Source organism: Crotalus tigris, unplaced genomic scaffold (assembly GCF_016545835.1).
Source record: "Crotalus tigris isolate CLP2741 ecotype Arizona unplaced genomic scaffold, ASM1654583v1 scf7180000018884.865410, whole genome shotgun sequence".
Classification (NCBI taxonomy): Eukaryota; Metazoa; Chordata; class Lepidosauria; order Squamata; family Viperidae; genus Crotalus; species Crotalus tigris.
In genome coordinates, this window is record NW_024097256.1 from 96,466 (window position 1) to 112,476 (window position 16,011).

General features: G+C 40.8%; 1 protein-coding gene across 1 annotated transcript; it reads left to right on the forward strand.

Annotated features, from left to right (window-relative positions):
* The first annotated feature begins 3,222 nt into the window (after positions 1-3,222).
* Positions 3,223-9,582, forward strand: CUNH1orf232 (chromosome unknown C1orf232 homolog). Its single transcript, XM_039357271.1, has 4 exons — positions 3,223-3,309; positions 5,489-5,575; positions 6,061-6,158; positions 9,218-9,582. Exons 1-4 carry the CDS (start codon positions 3,223-3,225, stop codon positions 9,513-9,515), a joined length of 570 nt encoding a protein of 189 aa, XP_039213205.1. The 3' UTR covers positions 9,516-9,582.
* The last annotated feature ends 6,429 nt before the right edge of the window (positions 9,583-16,011 follow it).

Consider the following 16,011-nt stretch of genomic DNA (forward strand, 5'->3'; position numbering starts at 1 on the left):
TGGGTCGACAGTGCGCGTGCCCACAGAGAGGGCTCTGAGTACTACCTCTGGCACCTGTGCCATAGGTTCGCCACCACTGTTTTAGTGCATTTATTACATTTTATTATTTGTTTTGACAAAAAAATTGTTAAACTGATACTAGGTAGAAGTTGTTAGTTCTGCTCTGTTGCTATTTGTTAAACTTCATGTTTCTTCTTGTAACACTTCTGTTGTTAGCAACTATGTATTTATTATATATATTGTAATGCAGAGGATTTTTTAAAAAATAAATAAATAAAACTAATAAGAGTTTCAGCCTTTATTTCTTGATCTGATTTGCAGGTCGGATTCTACCGTCCTTAGAAAAGAAAAAACAGTGACTTGCCAGCTCTTTATCCTTCTGTGGAATTCCACTTTAAACCTTTAAGATGAACATAATTAGAATGTAATTCTATCCCATTAAGAGGTTGTGTTGTAGTTCACCGTTGTTTAATGTTTAGTCACAAAAAGTGACCCTTTGACCTAAGGCACTATTGTGGTTTGTGTGTATGTGCTTTCCTAATGTCCAGCTAATCCTCTGTGAAGGAAATACACATCCTCAGGATTCCTCATCAAGATATTTTATAAGCAAAGAATAATAACCCCTCTGGCCTGATCAGGTTTCATTTGGAGGTCATTACATTGTATTGATCTAGGTTTCTCTTGCTTTCAAGTGGATCACACTATTCTGTTTCCTGTAACACTGCTTTATGTTACAACAGATGACACTTCTCTGGGAAAGGAATCAGCATGGCAGAATCCTAAAAGATGATCTAACTGCAAATTTATGAGTAGCATTTCCCTTTTGGATGGAATGATGAAAACGTCTCTTGGGAGATTAAGGCCTAATGGCCTTGGACTTTCTTGATTCAAATCTGTATTGGGACCCCATTCATTTCCCCATTCATTAAAGTGATAACAAAAAATAAAATAAAATACGCCATTGTCTCCATGACATACAAAGGGATAAAAACAAATTGTATGGGAAAATACATGATTTTTCCTTCTTAGCAACCCATAAATCTTAGGTATTGAGATAATCCAAATATTATAAATAATATAATTAGATCCATTACAGGTTGCAGTCAATGGGGTATAATGCATCACTCAAGATGTGAAATTTTGACACCATATGCTCTTTAGGTGAGTGAATTTCAAATTATTTGTTATTAATAGATTTGCACGAACACTCAAGTTTAGTGAGTGTTTATGCTCTACTTTTCCATCAGGTCAATAGCTTGCCATGGGTTAACTAACCTGAGTATTTATCTCTATGGCAGGTGGGCAGATTTCTGAAGCTGGGATACAGCACCCACATGTGCTCATGTGCGCACACATAATCTCCAGTGGTTGAGATACATGTAGCGCAGTGGTTCTCAACCTTTTTAATGCTGCGACCCCCAACCGGTCATAAGTCGAGGACTACTCAACCGGTCGTAAGTCGATGACTACTCAACTGGTGCAGCACGGTTTGCAGACTGGGACTTTTGGCAGGCTCAGCAGGGCAGAGACAGCATGGACAATTCCTATTGGCTTTTGAAAGCCAATAGAATTAGACTCTATTTATGAGAGTCTATTCTATTGACTTTCAAAAGCCAATAGAATAAAAGGGAGTAGCACAGCTAAGGAAAAGGGGAAAAAAATGGCGGACTGCGTTGTTTGGCGACCCCCGTGAAATGGTCATTCGACCCCAAATGGGGTCCCGACCCACAGGTTGAGAACCACTGATGTAGCGGTATATAATGAAGAGGCAGGGCTTAGGTTTTGGGGGAGTTTGGGAGAGAGGATAGTTTTAGAAGGAGGCGTTCCCTTCTCACAAATCAGTTCATTAGAAAATTGTTTTCTATCCTCCCCCCACCCATGTCCAAAGAAGCATCAGAATTTCTCAGTGCCATGATTTCCAGCGTTCCCGGTGACCTCTGAGCCACAGTCACCCTCATTAAATGTTGGGTGAATAAAGGATGTGAGTAGGTACATTGAACCCAAGTTTACGTTTGGACAAAATTTGCTTTACAACTCTTGGATCTGAACACACTTCCCAGTAGGATTCAGCTTCGTGAGGAACCTGTGTTTGATATAGATTGGCTATATGAAGCATAGCACAAATGAGTCTGTGGCATTAGCATATGGTTGCCAGCACAAGACAAAGGAGTAGCCACTTCATTAACAATTTGTTATCATGTTGCTACACCATGTTGAGAAATAATAAGACATTTATCCACATTTAAAGGCAATGGACAGGCATCTGTCGTTAGCTAAAGGGAGAAGGGCCCCAGCTGAAGCAAGTTGGATGATGGAAAGAGAACATCTCCTTGCCTTCTCTTCAACAGTTAAAGCATAATCTGGAAAACCAGCTTCCTTGCAGGTTTTAAGACACCGTTTGGACATTTGGCAGAGTGGGGGGGGGGGGAGAGATTGGCATTTTGCCTAAAGCAGAAACTAAATCCAGGAAGGAGAAGACGCCAGTCTGCAAGCTATCGGCCCTACAAAATAATTTATCTGTCAGCAGCTATTTTAAGCCTGCTGCCTAGCTCCTACATTCCAAAGCCCGTTCTTGCAGGAGATCAGTTACAAGGTGCAGACAATGGGGTGTAATGCAGCAACTTAGGAACGCTTTCCTCTACCGTTTCCTTGTGATTCCAAAGTGGGAGAAACAGTCTGCTTGGGATTAGGGAACTTCTGAAGCCAAGCGGCACATTCTGAAGACTACACAAGGCTTTCTACACAAAAAGGGGGGTTGCCCATAAAGAAAAGTTTAATGGACAAGGGTAGTCAAGAAGCATTAGTTTTCCATGTGTGAAATGAAGAAGACAGCCATATTTTTTTGCACAACTTATCTGGGGATGGGATGCCAGTTGTTTCCAAGAGCTGTCATCCATTATTATTCTGGCTCAGCCATGTATCTGATTCTACTTTGTTTTTTTGAGATGAATGCTGTATGCTTCTGAATTGTTAATGAAGACACCAGATCTAAGGAGGAGGCAGCTAGTAACAGGTGTGAAGTAGCAGGACACACTAGCTTCTAGCGGCGCTACTAATATTCCGCAGAGCCTCCAAAGCAGCTGAGTGCTGTGGCACAATGGCCAATGGAACTTAACTGGCTTAGCGCTCAATGCAGAAACTGAAGAAAGAAGGATAAAGCTTAAAGCTTCTCTTGCATCTGAAGAAACAGAGACCACAAAAGCTGAACTGGCTGTTGCAATAATGTCTCAGGGATTCTGGAGAGTCTACAAAACAAAAGTACTGCAAGCCCTTGGTGGAGAGCCTCAGGAAGAGGAGCTTCAAGATGAGGTAGAGCAATCCATGATGATCACACCTCTTCTTTTTCCTTGGCCATTCAACATAGGCTTCATTAGTTTTCCCACCCATTCCAAATGGAGGGATCTTCACTCCTAATATTTTTCAGCTGGCAAAGCCATTGACAAAAATTCAGAGGGGGGAAGGGGGGTAAAGGCCACACAACTTGAATGTGGTGGGGAAGATCCCAGATATCTTCTACTTTCTATTTTTTATGGGAAACCATTCTTTAGCCCAGAATAGAAACAGACAGTGGGATATATGTGACTATCGGTGATCTACTATCATTCTAATTCTTGCATTTTTTAAAAAAATAAATAAGGGGCAGAAGGCATGCTGTAAAATGATATCGCTTCTAACATTATCTTTACCTTCAAAAATGCTTTGAGGTGGACCATACATATAATAGGCCTCATCTTGAAAGAGAACAACAGTGGGAGCCTGTTACCCCACTGATTCTTTCAAAATGAACCTTTTTTCCGTTTGATCAGGAAAGAACCTCCTGATGATAAGCTGAGATGGTAGGAAGGATACTAAAAGAGGTGGCAAAGAACAAATAACTAATCTGACCTCTGATCAAGTGGTTATTTCTGACTACAGATAGTCCCTGACTTACAGCTGTAATGGAGCCCAGAATTTCCATCACAAGAGTTGTAACGTGAGGCACCCATGTGATTGACCTGATTTCATATCTTTTTTGTGGCAGTCATTAAGCAAATGTGGAGGTATTAATGGGCATTTTTTGGGCGTAAACTGGCCAAAATGTTTGATTTCCAGCAAAAAAAAAAGAGGTAAATCATGTCACGTAACCATGGATTGCTGCAACTGGCCATAATGATGAGCTGAATGTCTAGTGCCTGCAACGTGGTCATGTGACCATCAGTGTGTGTGTGTGTGGGGGGGGTGGCCTCAAAACTCTGGAACTGGATCATAAATATCTTTTGGGCTTGTTTGTGGCAACTTTGAATAGCCACTAAGCTAAGAGAACTACCTGTGTGGCAGCTTTTTCTGAATGGGTAATGTTTCCTCAATAGCCAGTATGTGTGCATTATACCAGAGTCCCCAACCTTTTGGGTACCAGGGATCAGTTCCGTGGAGAGAGGTTTTTCTGCGGACCGGAGGGTGCGTGGTTTTGCATCCCCCGGATGGGGCTTTGCTTGTTTGTGTGGACCAGTTCTGGCATGCCGCAGTCCGGTACTGGTCCACAGACTGGGGGTTGGGACCGCTGCGTTATACTAAAACCAAAAGTTCCCCCAACCCTAGTTGAAAATGCGGTTATGTCCCTTGATTTAAAAAATCTCTGTTGATTGATTGAATCAGACTTTTTGATCATCTACCCACCTATCTAAGCCTGAACTAATTTCCCAGTGATGCAGGAAAAGAAACAACACGCTCCCTTAGGTAAGAAAAGCATTGGAAATTTTATAACTTTAGGAAATTAGATACCCATCCCAAACTGGAATGAAGTTGCTCCATTCTGCCCAATGACAATACTGGGATCACCTTTGTAAATCATTAAATCATCACCAATCTTTTTTATGTGCACCAATCTGTTTTATGTTGAATTGCTGTTATCAGATCAGTCCGATGTAGTCTCTTTCAATGTAGAATGTTGTTATACTGTCTGCAAAATGAGGCAGACTCTGACTGGCCACCGACAATCCACCACTAATTATAATATATTGTCTTCGCTTTTACTTTATTTTTATGTTTCTTATTTGCAATGTTGGTCTGTGACCGTAATATAAATTATTATTATTATTAAATAATTTTTGGGATGGGAGAGGGGAGAATGTTGAAAGACGATGTGCAACATTTCATTTCAAAATGGAGTAAGGCAGCTCAGCTGTCTTTATTCTGCTCTCTCTACGGAACGGAGCCACAGTTTCCGGTAGAAGCAAAAGGCCACTGTTGCCTACTCATCATCATCATCATCATCATCATCAGAAGAAGAAGAAGAAGAAGGAAGGGACCTTGGAGGTCATCTAGTCCAACCCCCTGCTCAGGCAGGAAACCCTTCACCATTTCAGACAAATGGCTGTCCAGTCTCTTCTTAAAAACTTCCAGTGTTGGAGCATTCACCACTTCTGGAGGCAGGTTGTTCCACTGGTTAATTGTTCTAACTGTCAGGAAGTTGCACTAATAATTCCCAAAAGATGATCTCTTATTTCAGAGTGAGAATCCTCAACTGGTGGAAACTACAGACTCCATACTGTTGTCAGAGGAGGGATTGAACTCCATTTCTCAGTTGGCTCGGCAGGTAAGAAAAGTCACTGTCCTCATACAGAGCTAAATCTCCTTTTAGATTTCTGAAGTTGCTATTGCATAGTATTATCTCAGAGATTTTTACTCAGCCCAAAGAAAAAGAGTCATCTCTTTTCAAAAGACAACTGGATTTTCTTGTTTTTTTCCTTGAAGACATTTCAGTTTTCATCCAAGAAGCTTCTTCAGTTCTGACGTCTTCAAGAAAAAAAGAAGAAAGTCTAGTTGCCTTTTGAAAGAGCATCTTTTGGAACGATCATGATCTGGATGACTGAGAATCTCCATAGATTCTTTCTGAGCAGTTGGGTTGAAGAGTTCCAGCACACTATCCATTGCAGAGCCCCCCAAAACCCCCCATCATAAATATGCTTGATTTGAAAGGAAATTTCATTGATGAAAGAGCTCTGAAGTTTGTCTGAGGAAGCCCCTTACCATGATGTCTACCCACAACCCAGTTGTCTCTTCTTTGATTTTGGTATGTAGGTCCAGGGAGCTGGAGCCAAGGGCTGGAGGACCATGTCCTCTTTGTTCAGTCGGGAGGATGGAGATCAGTTGCTGGCTCCCGAACCATCTGCAGACCAGTAAGAGATACCTTTCCTTTTTCCCCTAACTAATTACAATTCTCACATTGCTTGAATAGGGCAGATATACCCCTTCATGACAATCATTTTTTATCCTCCTTGCAGTGTTTCTCAACCTTGAGAACTTTAAGATATGTGGACTTCAACTCCCAGAATTCCCCAACCAACCAGACAAATATAAGGGAGTTGAAATCCATATATCCTAAAGTTGTCAAGGTTGGGAAACACTGTCTTAGAGAAACAGCATGCACACAGAATCATCCCTTTGCCCAGAATGCCTGTTCATTTTTATGGTCAAACAGGCCCTTATGGAGAACTTCTCCCTCCAAACTAAGAGTGCCCCCCAAAATAAAAATATCAGCCATCAATCAATTCACATTCTTGGCACTTCATTCAAAACCACAACTACCCTGGAGGTTTCATTTCCTTATGTTTTTTTCTGATATGAGCTGTTCTTGGCTACAATTGGCAGAGGAAGCCATTGTTGCCCAAAGAATCAGGAAGGAAATGCGCTGGGCCTTCAACTTTCTTATATTTGTCTAGAAATAAGTTTTAGTCAGTGTTTCCAAGTCATGCACACTTTTGTAAAACCAGATTGATATTAAGGAGTGTTGGCTTGGTTTTTGTCGCATTGTGATTGATGGTTTTGCATCCTTTTGCAATTACATACAAATATGAGACCAACCTTGGAATACTGCATTCAGTTCTGGTCGCTATGATATAAAAAAGATGCTGAGACCCTAGAAAAAATGCAGAGAAGAGGAACAAAGATGGTAAGGAGTCTGGAGGCTAAACTGTACAATAAATGATTAAGGGAATCAAAGAGAAGGATCATTGGTGATATGATAGCAGTATTTAAGGGGCTGTCACAAAGAAGAGTGAGTCAACTTATTCTCCAAAACACTTGAAGGCAAGCCAAGAAGTAACAAGTAGAAGACCATTAAAGAGAGACTCAACCTAGAATTAAGGAGAAATTTCCTGACAGTGAGAACAATCAATGAGTGGAACAGCTTACCTCTGGAAGCTGTGGGTGCTCCATCACTGGACGTTTTGAGGAAGAGACTGGACAGCCATTTTTAATAGTAGTAAAGTTGGAAGGGTCCTTGGAGGTCATCTAGTCCAACCCCCTGCTCAGGCAGGAAACCCTACACCATTTCGGACAAATGGCTGTCCAGTCTCTTCTTAAAAACTTCCAGTGTTGGAGCATTTACTGCTTCTGGAGGCAGGCTGTTCCACTGATTAATTGTTCTCACTGTCAGGAAGTTTCTCCTTAGTTCTAAGTTGCTTCTCTCCTTGATTAGTTTCCACCCGTTGTTTCTTGTCTTGGCTTCAAGTGCTTTGGAAAATAGCTTAATTCCCTCTTCTTTATGGCAGCCCCTGAGATATTGGAATACTGCTATCATGTCCCCTCTTGTCCTTCTCTTCGTTAAACTAGACATACCCAATTTGTCCGGAATGGTATAGGATCTCCTGCTTAAGCAGGGGGGTGGATTAGAAGACCTCCAAGGTCCATTCCAACCTATTATTCTATATGGGTTTTGCCATTCAGGTGCCCATCAGAACAGGATCCTTGCAAACTCATCACAAACATTCCTTATTATCTCTCTTTGCCTAGGTAGAATCAGTCAGCTGTTCCTTTTGGCCTTCTGCCCTCCAGTGGGCAGGTAAAATGTGACACACAACAATTGAATGGAGGGAATCTTCAGCCTCCAAGAGTATTCATTCATTCATATTTATTATAGTTGCTCAACTCCAATGGGCGTTTAAACTGAACCTTCAAGCTGTACAAAAACTCTAGAAAATATGCTCTTTATTTTTTTTATTTTTCCAAACTCTCCCCCATACATATACCGTGATATTTATCAGATATTAACAAACATTCTTTTTACATTCATATATAAGATACTTTTAATAAAATGAAATAAATACACACACATGACTTTTGGTGTTGCTCGCCCATTTCCCCTTTCACCGTATCCACACTCCTTCTTCTCTACCTTCTTTCTCCCTTTATTCTCTTCCCTACTTCCCTCTTCTTCCTCTCCTCTTCTCTTTCCTTCACCACTTCTCCCCACTTCTCCTCTTCTCCAACTTTCCTACTTCCTTTTCCCCTCCTTTACTCTTTTCTCTCTCCTCTCCTTTCCTCCCTCTCATCTCTCTTCAGAAACAATTCAGGAGTAATGTCCGAGCAACTCCTCTCTTTATTTTTATGGTATCCATTACCCTCCATTCATCATTTAAAAAGCTCAAACAAGATTAAAATGGTAAAAACTACAATTATTAAATCTATGAAAGCAAAGCAATATCAGATATAATAGTGAAGATCTAACTGGGAAAAGTGCTCTTTGGGGGAAATTACTAAGTTGGCATTCAAAACTCACAAGTGATAACAACATAAGAAAGAAGATCTACTATCAGAAAGGTCTTCCTTTGCACATTGTACTATAACCATATTCACAGCTAGGTTCCTAAACATGCCAAACTCAAGATATGGTCCAGATAGTACTTTATTGGCCTTACATTCTTTTCTTTTTTTTTAACGAAAAATTTCATTAATTTTCTATTATTACATTTAATTAGTGCTTAAGAAACATCGTGTTGTCTGGGTTAATTTGTTTGCAGATTGTTTCCAGATAGTTTCCCACTTAACTCAATAGGTATTTTTTACTGTACATTCCATCTATGATACTTTAGATAAGCATTTCCTATGAAACTAAATCAACTACCACAATATTGTTTTAGGAAAGATCAGAGAATATATTTTACATGAGAAACATTTATTTCCATTACTCTTGGACAGGCCTGGGAATGACCTATATCTGAAATTCTGGTGAGCCACTTCTACTCGATCAGCACTGTGCCCTAGGGGTGGACACCACTGACAGGGAGACCTTCACCTTTACCTCTATTTCCACTAAGAGCAAATTGAAGATCTGGCTTGGCCTAAAGCAGATTCCTGTGTATCTGATTTTATTCTTAGAATTTGGGGGACTTATATTAACACACTATCCAGTGTAGTTTTAGTGCCTCTCCTTTCCTAAATTCTTTTCTCCTTTCAGTCCTCTAGCTGTAAAACCAGCAGAAGAATCACCTGAGAAGAAGACCACTGGCCTTTGGGATGTTTTTGCTTCTAAGTGGCAGCAAACTTCAGCTCTGGAAAAAATGACTGCCAAGGTGGACCCTAGGGAGGAAATGGCTGAGGGCAGTGGGGGGTCTGGGGTGATGCCAGCTGAGGAAGTCAGTGACCTTGGCGATGACAATGATCTCCGAGAAGCTGAAGGTGTGGCCTTCAAGTGGAGCTTCCTAACCAACAAATTGGCTGAGCTGAAGAACAAGAATATTCCCAAAAGTAACTAGGACAGACACAGAAATGGAGGACTTTGAGTGAGTGACCCTTTCTCGGTAATAACAATATATTTTATTATTTTCCATCAGCTTTCTGAGAAAAGTGCTGGGCTTAATGTGAAATATGCAGTTCTAGGTATGGATGTTGTTAACTTTATGAAGCCTTCCCAGAGTGCGTGTCTCCAATGCCTTCATTCCATTTCTCTCTCCTTATAAGACAGTTCTTAGAATAATTGTAATGCTAATGGACACTTACTGTACAAAAATCTCCCTTGCCAGAGACTGTTGCCTATCAAAAAACGAGCATCTCCTTCTTTCTTTCCACATTCACTTGTTTTGATGGCATCGACAATGACTTTCTAAGAAAACAGAGGTCGCAGAACGATTAATCCAAGAGTCTAATCTATAGCTACCTACAAGCTGATTCTGTGATAAGGTGCTGCAATTGATAGACTTGGATGGAGAACACCTGGATGCAGCTCAGCCATGATGAGACCTGTGCAAGAAATCTCACAGACTTATGATGATAAAATGGGAGAGCTCCGTGCATGGAAATTCCAAACTCTTCGCAGAAAGAAAAGTATGATGCAAATGTTGGTGACCGAAAGTAGTTAAATCTGTTCATGGAGACACTTTCCCATAACCCATAAAGGTATTCTGAGCTTGCCAAGGAGATCTCAAAGGTGTTTGGTGCTGGTGTTTGCAGTGCTGTCAGACCCTGGAAATTCTGTTTTCCAGGAATCTCCAAGTTTATTTATTTATTTATTTGTAGGATTTATGTGCTGCTTATCTCATCCAGAGGTGAAGTTCCATTCCTGGCACCTCAGGAATGGCTGGGAAAGATCTAAAGCCCAGAAAGTCTGTTGTAAACAACATAGACGGTACCAAGCACCAAGGATTAAAGGACTGGTTTGATCTTAGACAGTTTCCTTTATCCCTGCTGGACATAGTTACGAGGCAAAGCGCATACTTAGTATGCAGACAAAGTTACCAGTTCAATCCCTGGGCTGGACAAAATTCCAGTGTAAAATCCTGTTTCAAGGTTGGCTGGTTTGAAGATGATTTCAGATCATCCTCAAATTGGGGAATTATAATGGAAGACAGGTCACAAATCAGGGTAAGATAGCTTTCTAGCTTCATAACTTATGGAAGCTAGTAGTCCAGGTAGACAAGGATTATAACCCTAAAATGTGTCAAGGAAAATAGATTGGAGACTGATTTGGCTAGATATGTGGAATAAGAGAGAATTCAGGCTGCAAAACTTACTATAGCACAGAGCAGGGGTAGGCAACCTTGGCTCTTTTATGACTCTTGGACTTCAACTCCCAGAATTCCTGAGCCAGCCATGCTGAGGGGAAAGGGAGAGATTTCCAAGCTGAGCCATGTTGGCTCAGGAATTCTGGGAGTTGAAGTCCACGAGTCATGAGGGAGCTGTAGTTCCCCCATGCTGGCTCAGGACTTCTGGGAATTGAAGTCCACGAGTCATAAAAGAGCCAAGGTTGCCTACCCCTGGCACAGAATGTTCAAGATTCTTCTACAAACTTCACTTATTCCTGGCACCTCTAACTTCCTGGACAAAAATGTTTTTCTTCTGTAACACACATGGACAACAGGTAACCTTCAGGGTGTAATTAGTCTCTAACTACTCAGCCCAAACCTTTATGACTATTGGTGCAGTATGATGGGGAAAAAATAAAGCTTCAAGCATCTAGTGAGATCCTTATCTTCTATGAACCAAGACTCATCAACAGAATGATTGAAGAAGCTTTGTCTTTTGCAACCCACTGTCAAAATATTTCTGCTGAAGCTGGCATCATTTTTAAAGAAGACAATATCCCTGGATTCACAATGCTGGTTTGGCATGCTGTGTGTAAGGACCCACCCCATTTTGCATCTTAAGAAGACAGAACTCTTGGAATATCTCTTCCAACAGGCATCTTTATTAAGAGAAGATGGTTGCAGGCGTTCTAGACAGGATCTGAGGGGCCAACCCCTACCCTTCAATGTTTTAAGTGGTCCCAAGCAGCCCCCACCCCACCGTCCTTCCAGCGATGATCCCAGGCGTTACATTTCCACCCCTTTTTCCTCGCTGCCGGCAGAAGGGAGACTTCAGAGAGATAGTAGATGAAAGGCTGTGGCCATATTGTTATGGTCAGTCCTCTTGATAAGAATCACATTCAGTCCTTTGTAGTTTAAATGAAGGAAGTGAGAGTCATAAACCCCCTTGCTCCCTCCTCCCTTTTCGTAGTGTGACAGAATCCAAAAAAGTAAGAAATGGATCTTTTTTCAGAGTAGATAGCTAGAATTTAAATGTAATTGGATTCTGACACTGTGTAAGACTATCTACAGTACATATGAGTTCAGCGGTTCTCTGAAGAACTTCCAGTCTACACCCCAAACAGACATTGGATATACCTACCTCATTAACATCTTCATGTTTTTCAGATCTTTGCTGATGACTATCATTAAAAAATATCCTAATCTGTTAGGATGTTCTAGATACCTATCTAGTGTTTCACTGCTTGAGAAGAGGCTTCTGTTCAAACACGGTGTCCTCTGTTTCTCTTTTGCCTTCCCCAACTATCAGCCTCAAGTAATGTTTAAATTAAGTGTGTTGAAAATTAAATACTTTAATAGCCAGAAATAGCTTCAGATTGTTCATTGTCTTTTACGTTGTAGAAATATAAGTTCATAGATAATCGTGGATAACTTGCTAAATGTGGTTATAATTTGCCAATTTTTAACTTTCCCATTCAAGAGAGTGGTTCAGACTTCTGGAAAGAACTACCTGTTAGAATTTAGTGAAGATTCTGTTCAACGACAATTAGATCTTATCACCACTTTGAATAGGATAATTCAGTGGTTCTCAACCTGTGGGTCGGGACCCCATTTGGGGTCGAACGACCATTTCACGGGGGTCACCAAACAACACTGTCCGCCATTTTTTCCCCCTTTTCCTTAGCTGTGCTACTCCCTTTTATTCTATTGGCTTTTGAAAGCCAATAGAATAGACTCTCTTGAATAGAGTCTAATTCTATTGGCTTTCAAAAGCCAATAGGAATTGTCCAGGCTGTCTCTGCCCTGCTGAGCCCGCCAAAAGTCCCATTCTGCAAACGGTGCTGCACCAGTTGAGTAGTCCTCGACTTACGACCGGTTGAGTAGTCCTCGACTTACGACCGGTTGGGGGTCGCGGCATTAAAAAGGTTGAGAACCACTGGGATAATTGAATCAAATTGCTATTTTCTCCTGAAGTCTCAGAAAGGCGATGTCTCTGAAAGTTCAACAATGTAATACTCTCTTGTGCACCCACAGGCACCTTTTTCTGAGAGATAGTTTGACTCAGATTCCACAATTTGGATCAACTCAATTCACTGAATTAAATGAATAATTTGAATTGGATCTTGGGTTATGTGCATGCTTTTAGTCTCTGCCTCTTTCCTGCAGCTTGTTGCTTGGAGGAGAGACAGCAGAATATCAGAGGGAAAGGAATCTGTATCCATATTGACCTTATAGTCTGGCTATAGCCATATCTTAATTCAGCCACATATACTCAAGATCCACCACAATATACTCATGATTTTCTTGATATGCAGCCCTTAGAGCAATGTTTCTCCATCTTAACAACTTTTAGAAGTGTGGACTTTAACTCCCGGAATTCTTCTGCCCTAGCATGCTGGCTGGAAATTCTGAGAATTGAGGTCCACACATCGTAACATTGCTGGGATTGAAAATCCCTGCCTTAGAGGCAGAGAGAAACTTGCTTATTTCCCCTTAGTTATAGCTATAATATAATCTGTAAACCTTTTGCACAAATACAGCAAACAAAGATATGCATAAGTAATTCTCAAATTAAAGAAAGTAGGTATTTTGCATAATTTTGCAGTGTGACCTACGTTACAGATGAAATATTCTGTTTTTGCTCATTAAGGGGGAAAGCATGACATTAAAATAGGGCTCTTGAAGGACAGGGAATGTTCTACCGTGTCTTCAGCTCATGCCGCTGACCACGTTCACACATTTTGAAATATAGGCTCGCAATTATAAGGTTTGGAAATGTAGCTTCAGTTGTTCATTTTAATGGAATCTTGTATTTTCACAGAATGGGCTAAAATAAATTGCCTATTCAGAGTAAATGTAGGTTTTGTATTAGATGATTATGATATATCTAGCTACCACAAGGTGGCAACAGATGGACTGTCTTCAGAAATTAAAATCTTGTTCGTTTTCTACAGAACAATAATCTAGAGTTTGTTGAGCAGCATTCATTAATTGAAGGCTGTAATTTTTCATGTACATTCAGTGGAAAATATCAATTGTCTTAGAATCCATATTAGGTCTGTGCAAGCACACTGTTTCTGAAATGAAGCTTTAGTTATAAAAAAAAAAAAGTCACCTTTCACAAACTGATACCATAATGATATCTGAGAGCTTGAGCATCCATATTATTGAAGAGGAAGCTTTACTATTTATTTATTTGAATTTATTTGAGAAATGTATATGGCTGCCCAACTCAGGCATTGCAACTCATGACAAAGGATAGGTAGACAGTTCCCGGATCACCTCCACACCTTTACTCCTCACTCTTTGATAGGTGTGCTGGGGTTTTTGTTGTTGTTTGCAGCTCTGTTGTGAAATAATAAAAATTGCTCTGAAATCAGTTTTTCACTGGAAACTGTGGAACCTTGAAGAGCCCAAGGGTAAGCCATTTTTCTATTGGCAGAATTCCTGTGTCTTCCCTTCTCCTGGTTACTTGTAAGGAGCCCTGGTGGCACAGTGATTAAAGTGCAATATTGCAGGCAAACTCTGCTCACAGCCTGGAGTTTGATCGCGAGATTGACTCAGCCTTCCATTTTTCTGAACTGTGTAAAATGAAGCCCCAGATTGTTGGGGAGAATATGCAAATAATGCTTATATTATAAACTGCCCAGAGAGTGCGGTAAAGCGCTATGGGGCAGTATGTAAACCTAAAAGCTATTGTTCTTTGTACTTCCATTACTCTAGTGCAGGGGTAGGCCACCTTGGCTCTTATATGACTCGTGGACTTCAACTCCCAGAATTCCTCAGCCAGCCACGTTGAGGGGAAAGGGAGAGGTTTCCAAGCTGAGCCATGCTGGCTCAGGAATTCTGGGAGTTGAAGTCCACGAGTCATAAAAGAGCCAAGGTTGCCTACCCCTGTTCTAGTGAGTCCATAAAGGGTAATGATGGTTTTACAACTTTGTATCCTCCCCCTGCTCCCCAATGAAGCAGGGATGAAGTTGACAAGAGTTGTGACTATATTCCTACTTCTTTGTGTTGATTTATTTATTCGCTTCTCTGTTTTGTGGAGGTGAAGGGAGAATTTTGTTGCTGCAGAATCTCAGGGTGTTCCTTATTCTCAAAGCTGCAAGAAATGCAATTGCGATTAAAGATTAGAAGCAGAGGAGGCATGGAAGGATTCTTAGAGAGTCCTTTTTGATTCCTCCCATCAAAGTAATGAACAGTCCAAACAGAAGGAAACCCAGCTGAATAAAATCCTCACACCTCCCGTAAGAAATAATTCCAGTTTGCCAGAATTACAGGCATTCTTTTTTCCCACTTTACAGAAGTCAAGGATTATATTCTGTGGCTGCCTAGTGCTTCTCCCAGACCAGAAAATAAATTTATTTATCTATTAATCAAATTTATAGAACCATCCAACTCACACACGGTGACTCCAAGAGACTTATAGCATTAAAAATCCACAATGTAAAACTCATAACATCAGCCTGACATTTGCTGAACCCCCTCAGAATGCTGTTTTCCGAAGGTTGGTTGGTATTGAACAAAGGCAGACACGTTTATCAACAACTTTTTTAATTACAAACACAGGGAAGCAGAAACATCTGCAGCACAGTGAAGCAAGTCATACAGGCTTCAACATAAAAGGAAAAACTAGAACCAAGCACACTGGACTTGCTATCAGGAAAAAGAAACCTTGGATGATTCAATTATAGAACTACATTCAGATAGTTCTGCCCACAGGAGTGGAAATTCCTTATTGATCAGCACTTTGTTAGAGGCCTAAATGGAGCAGTGTTTACTAACCCAACCAGCCAATGTACATAGGGGTTAGCAGGATATCAGGATCATCCTTGTAGAAAAGGTGATAGGCAACCTTAACCTTTCACTTTAAGAAACTTCACTGGCAAGTTGAGATTTGAACCAATCCTGCCTGTGTTCTCTGCTGTACCACAAAGGCTCTCAATCAATGCAAAAAAAAAAAAAAAAAAAGGGAAATGTGTCCATCTGCTCTGGATGGCAGCAAGTAATTTCAGCCCTTAAACTAGCCTGGACACTGTATCCTTGGCTGAGGATACCTTTAGGGAATCTTGTTCCACTTGAGGTCCTCCACTTGTTAGATTTCAATTCCCAAATTCTCAGCATGGTAATTAATCATCATTAACCATGATGGTTAGACCCTGACTGGGAAAAATTCAGTGAAAGTTCAAGGCCAACTGGTTTTTAACAGTATAGATCAGTGGTTCTCAAC

Bases quoted from the DNA above. Each gene is read 5' to 3' on its own strand.
- CUNH1orf232 (XM_039357271.1), top strand. From the start codon at position 3,223: ATGTCTCAGGGATTCTGGAGAGTCTACAAAACAAAAGTACTGCAAGCC. The intron at 5,576-6,060 runs GTAAGAAAAGTC...TTTGGTATGTAG, and splicing joins TTTCTCAGTTGGCTCGGCAG to GTCCAGGGAGCTGGAGCCAA. The intron at 6,159-9,217 runs GTAAGAGATACC...TTCTCCTTTCAG, and splicing joins CCCGAACCATCTGCAGACCA to TCCTCTAGCTGTAAAACCAG.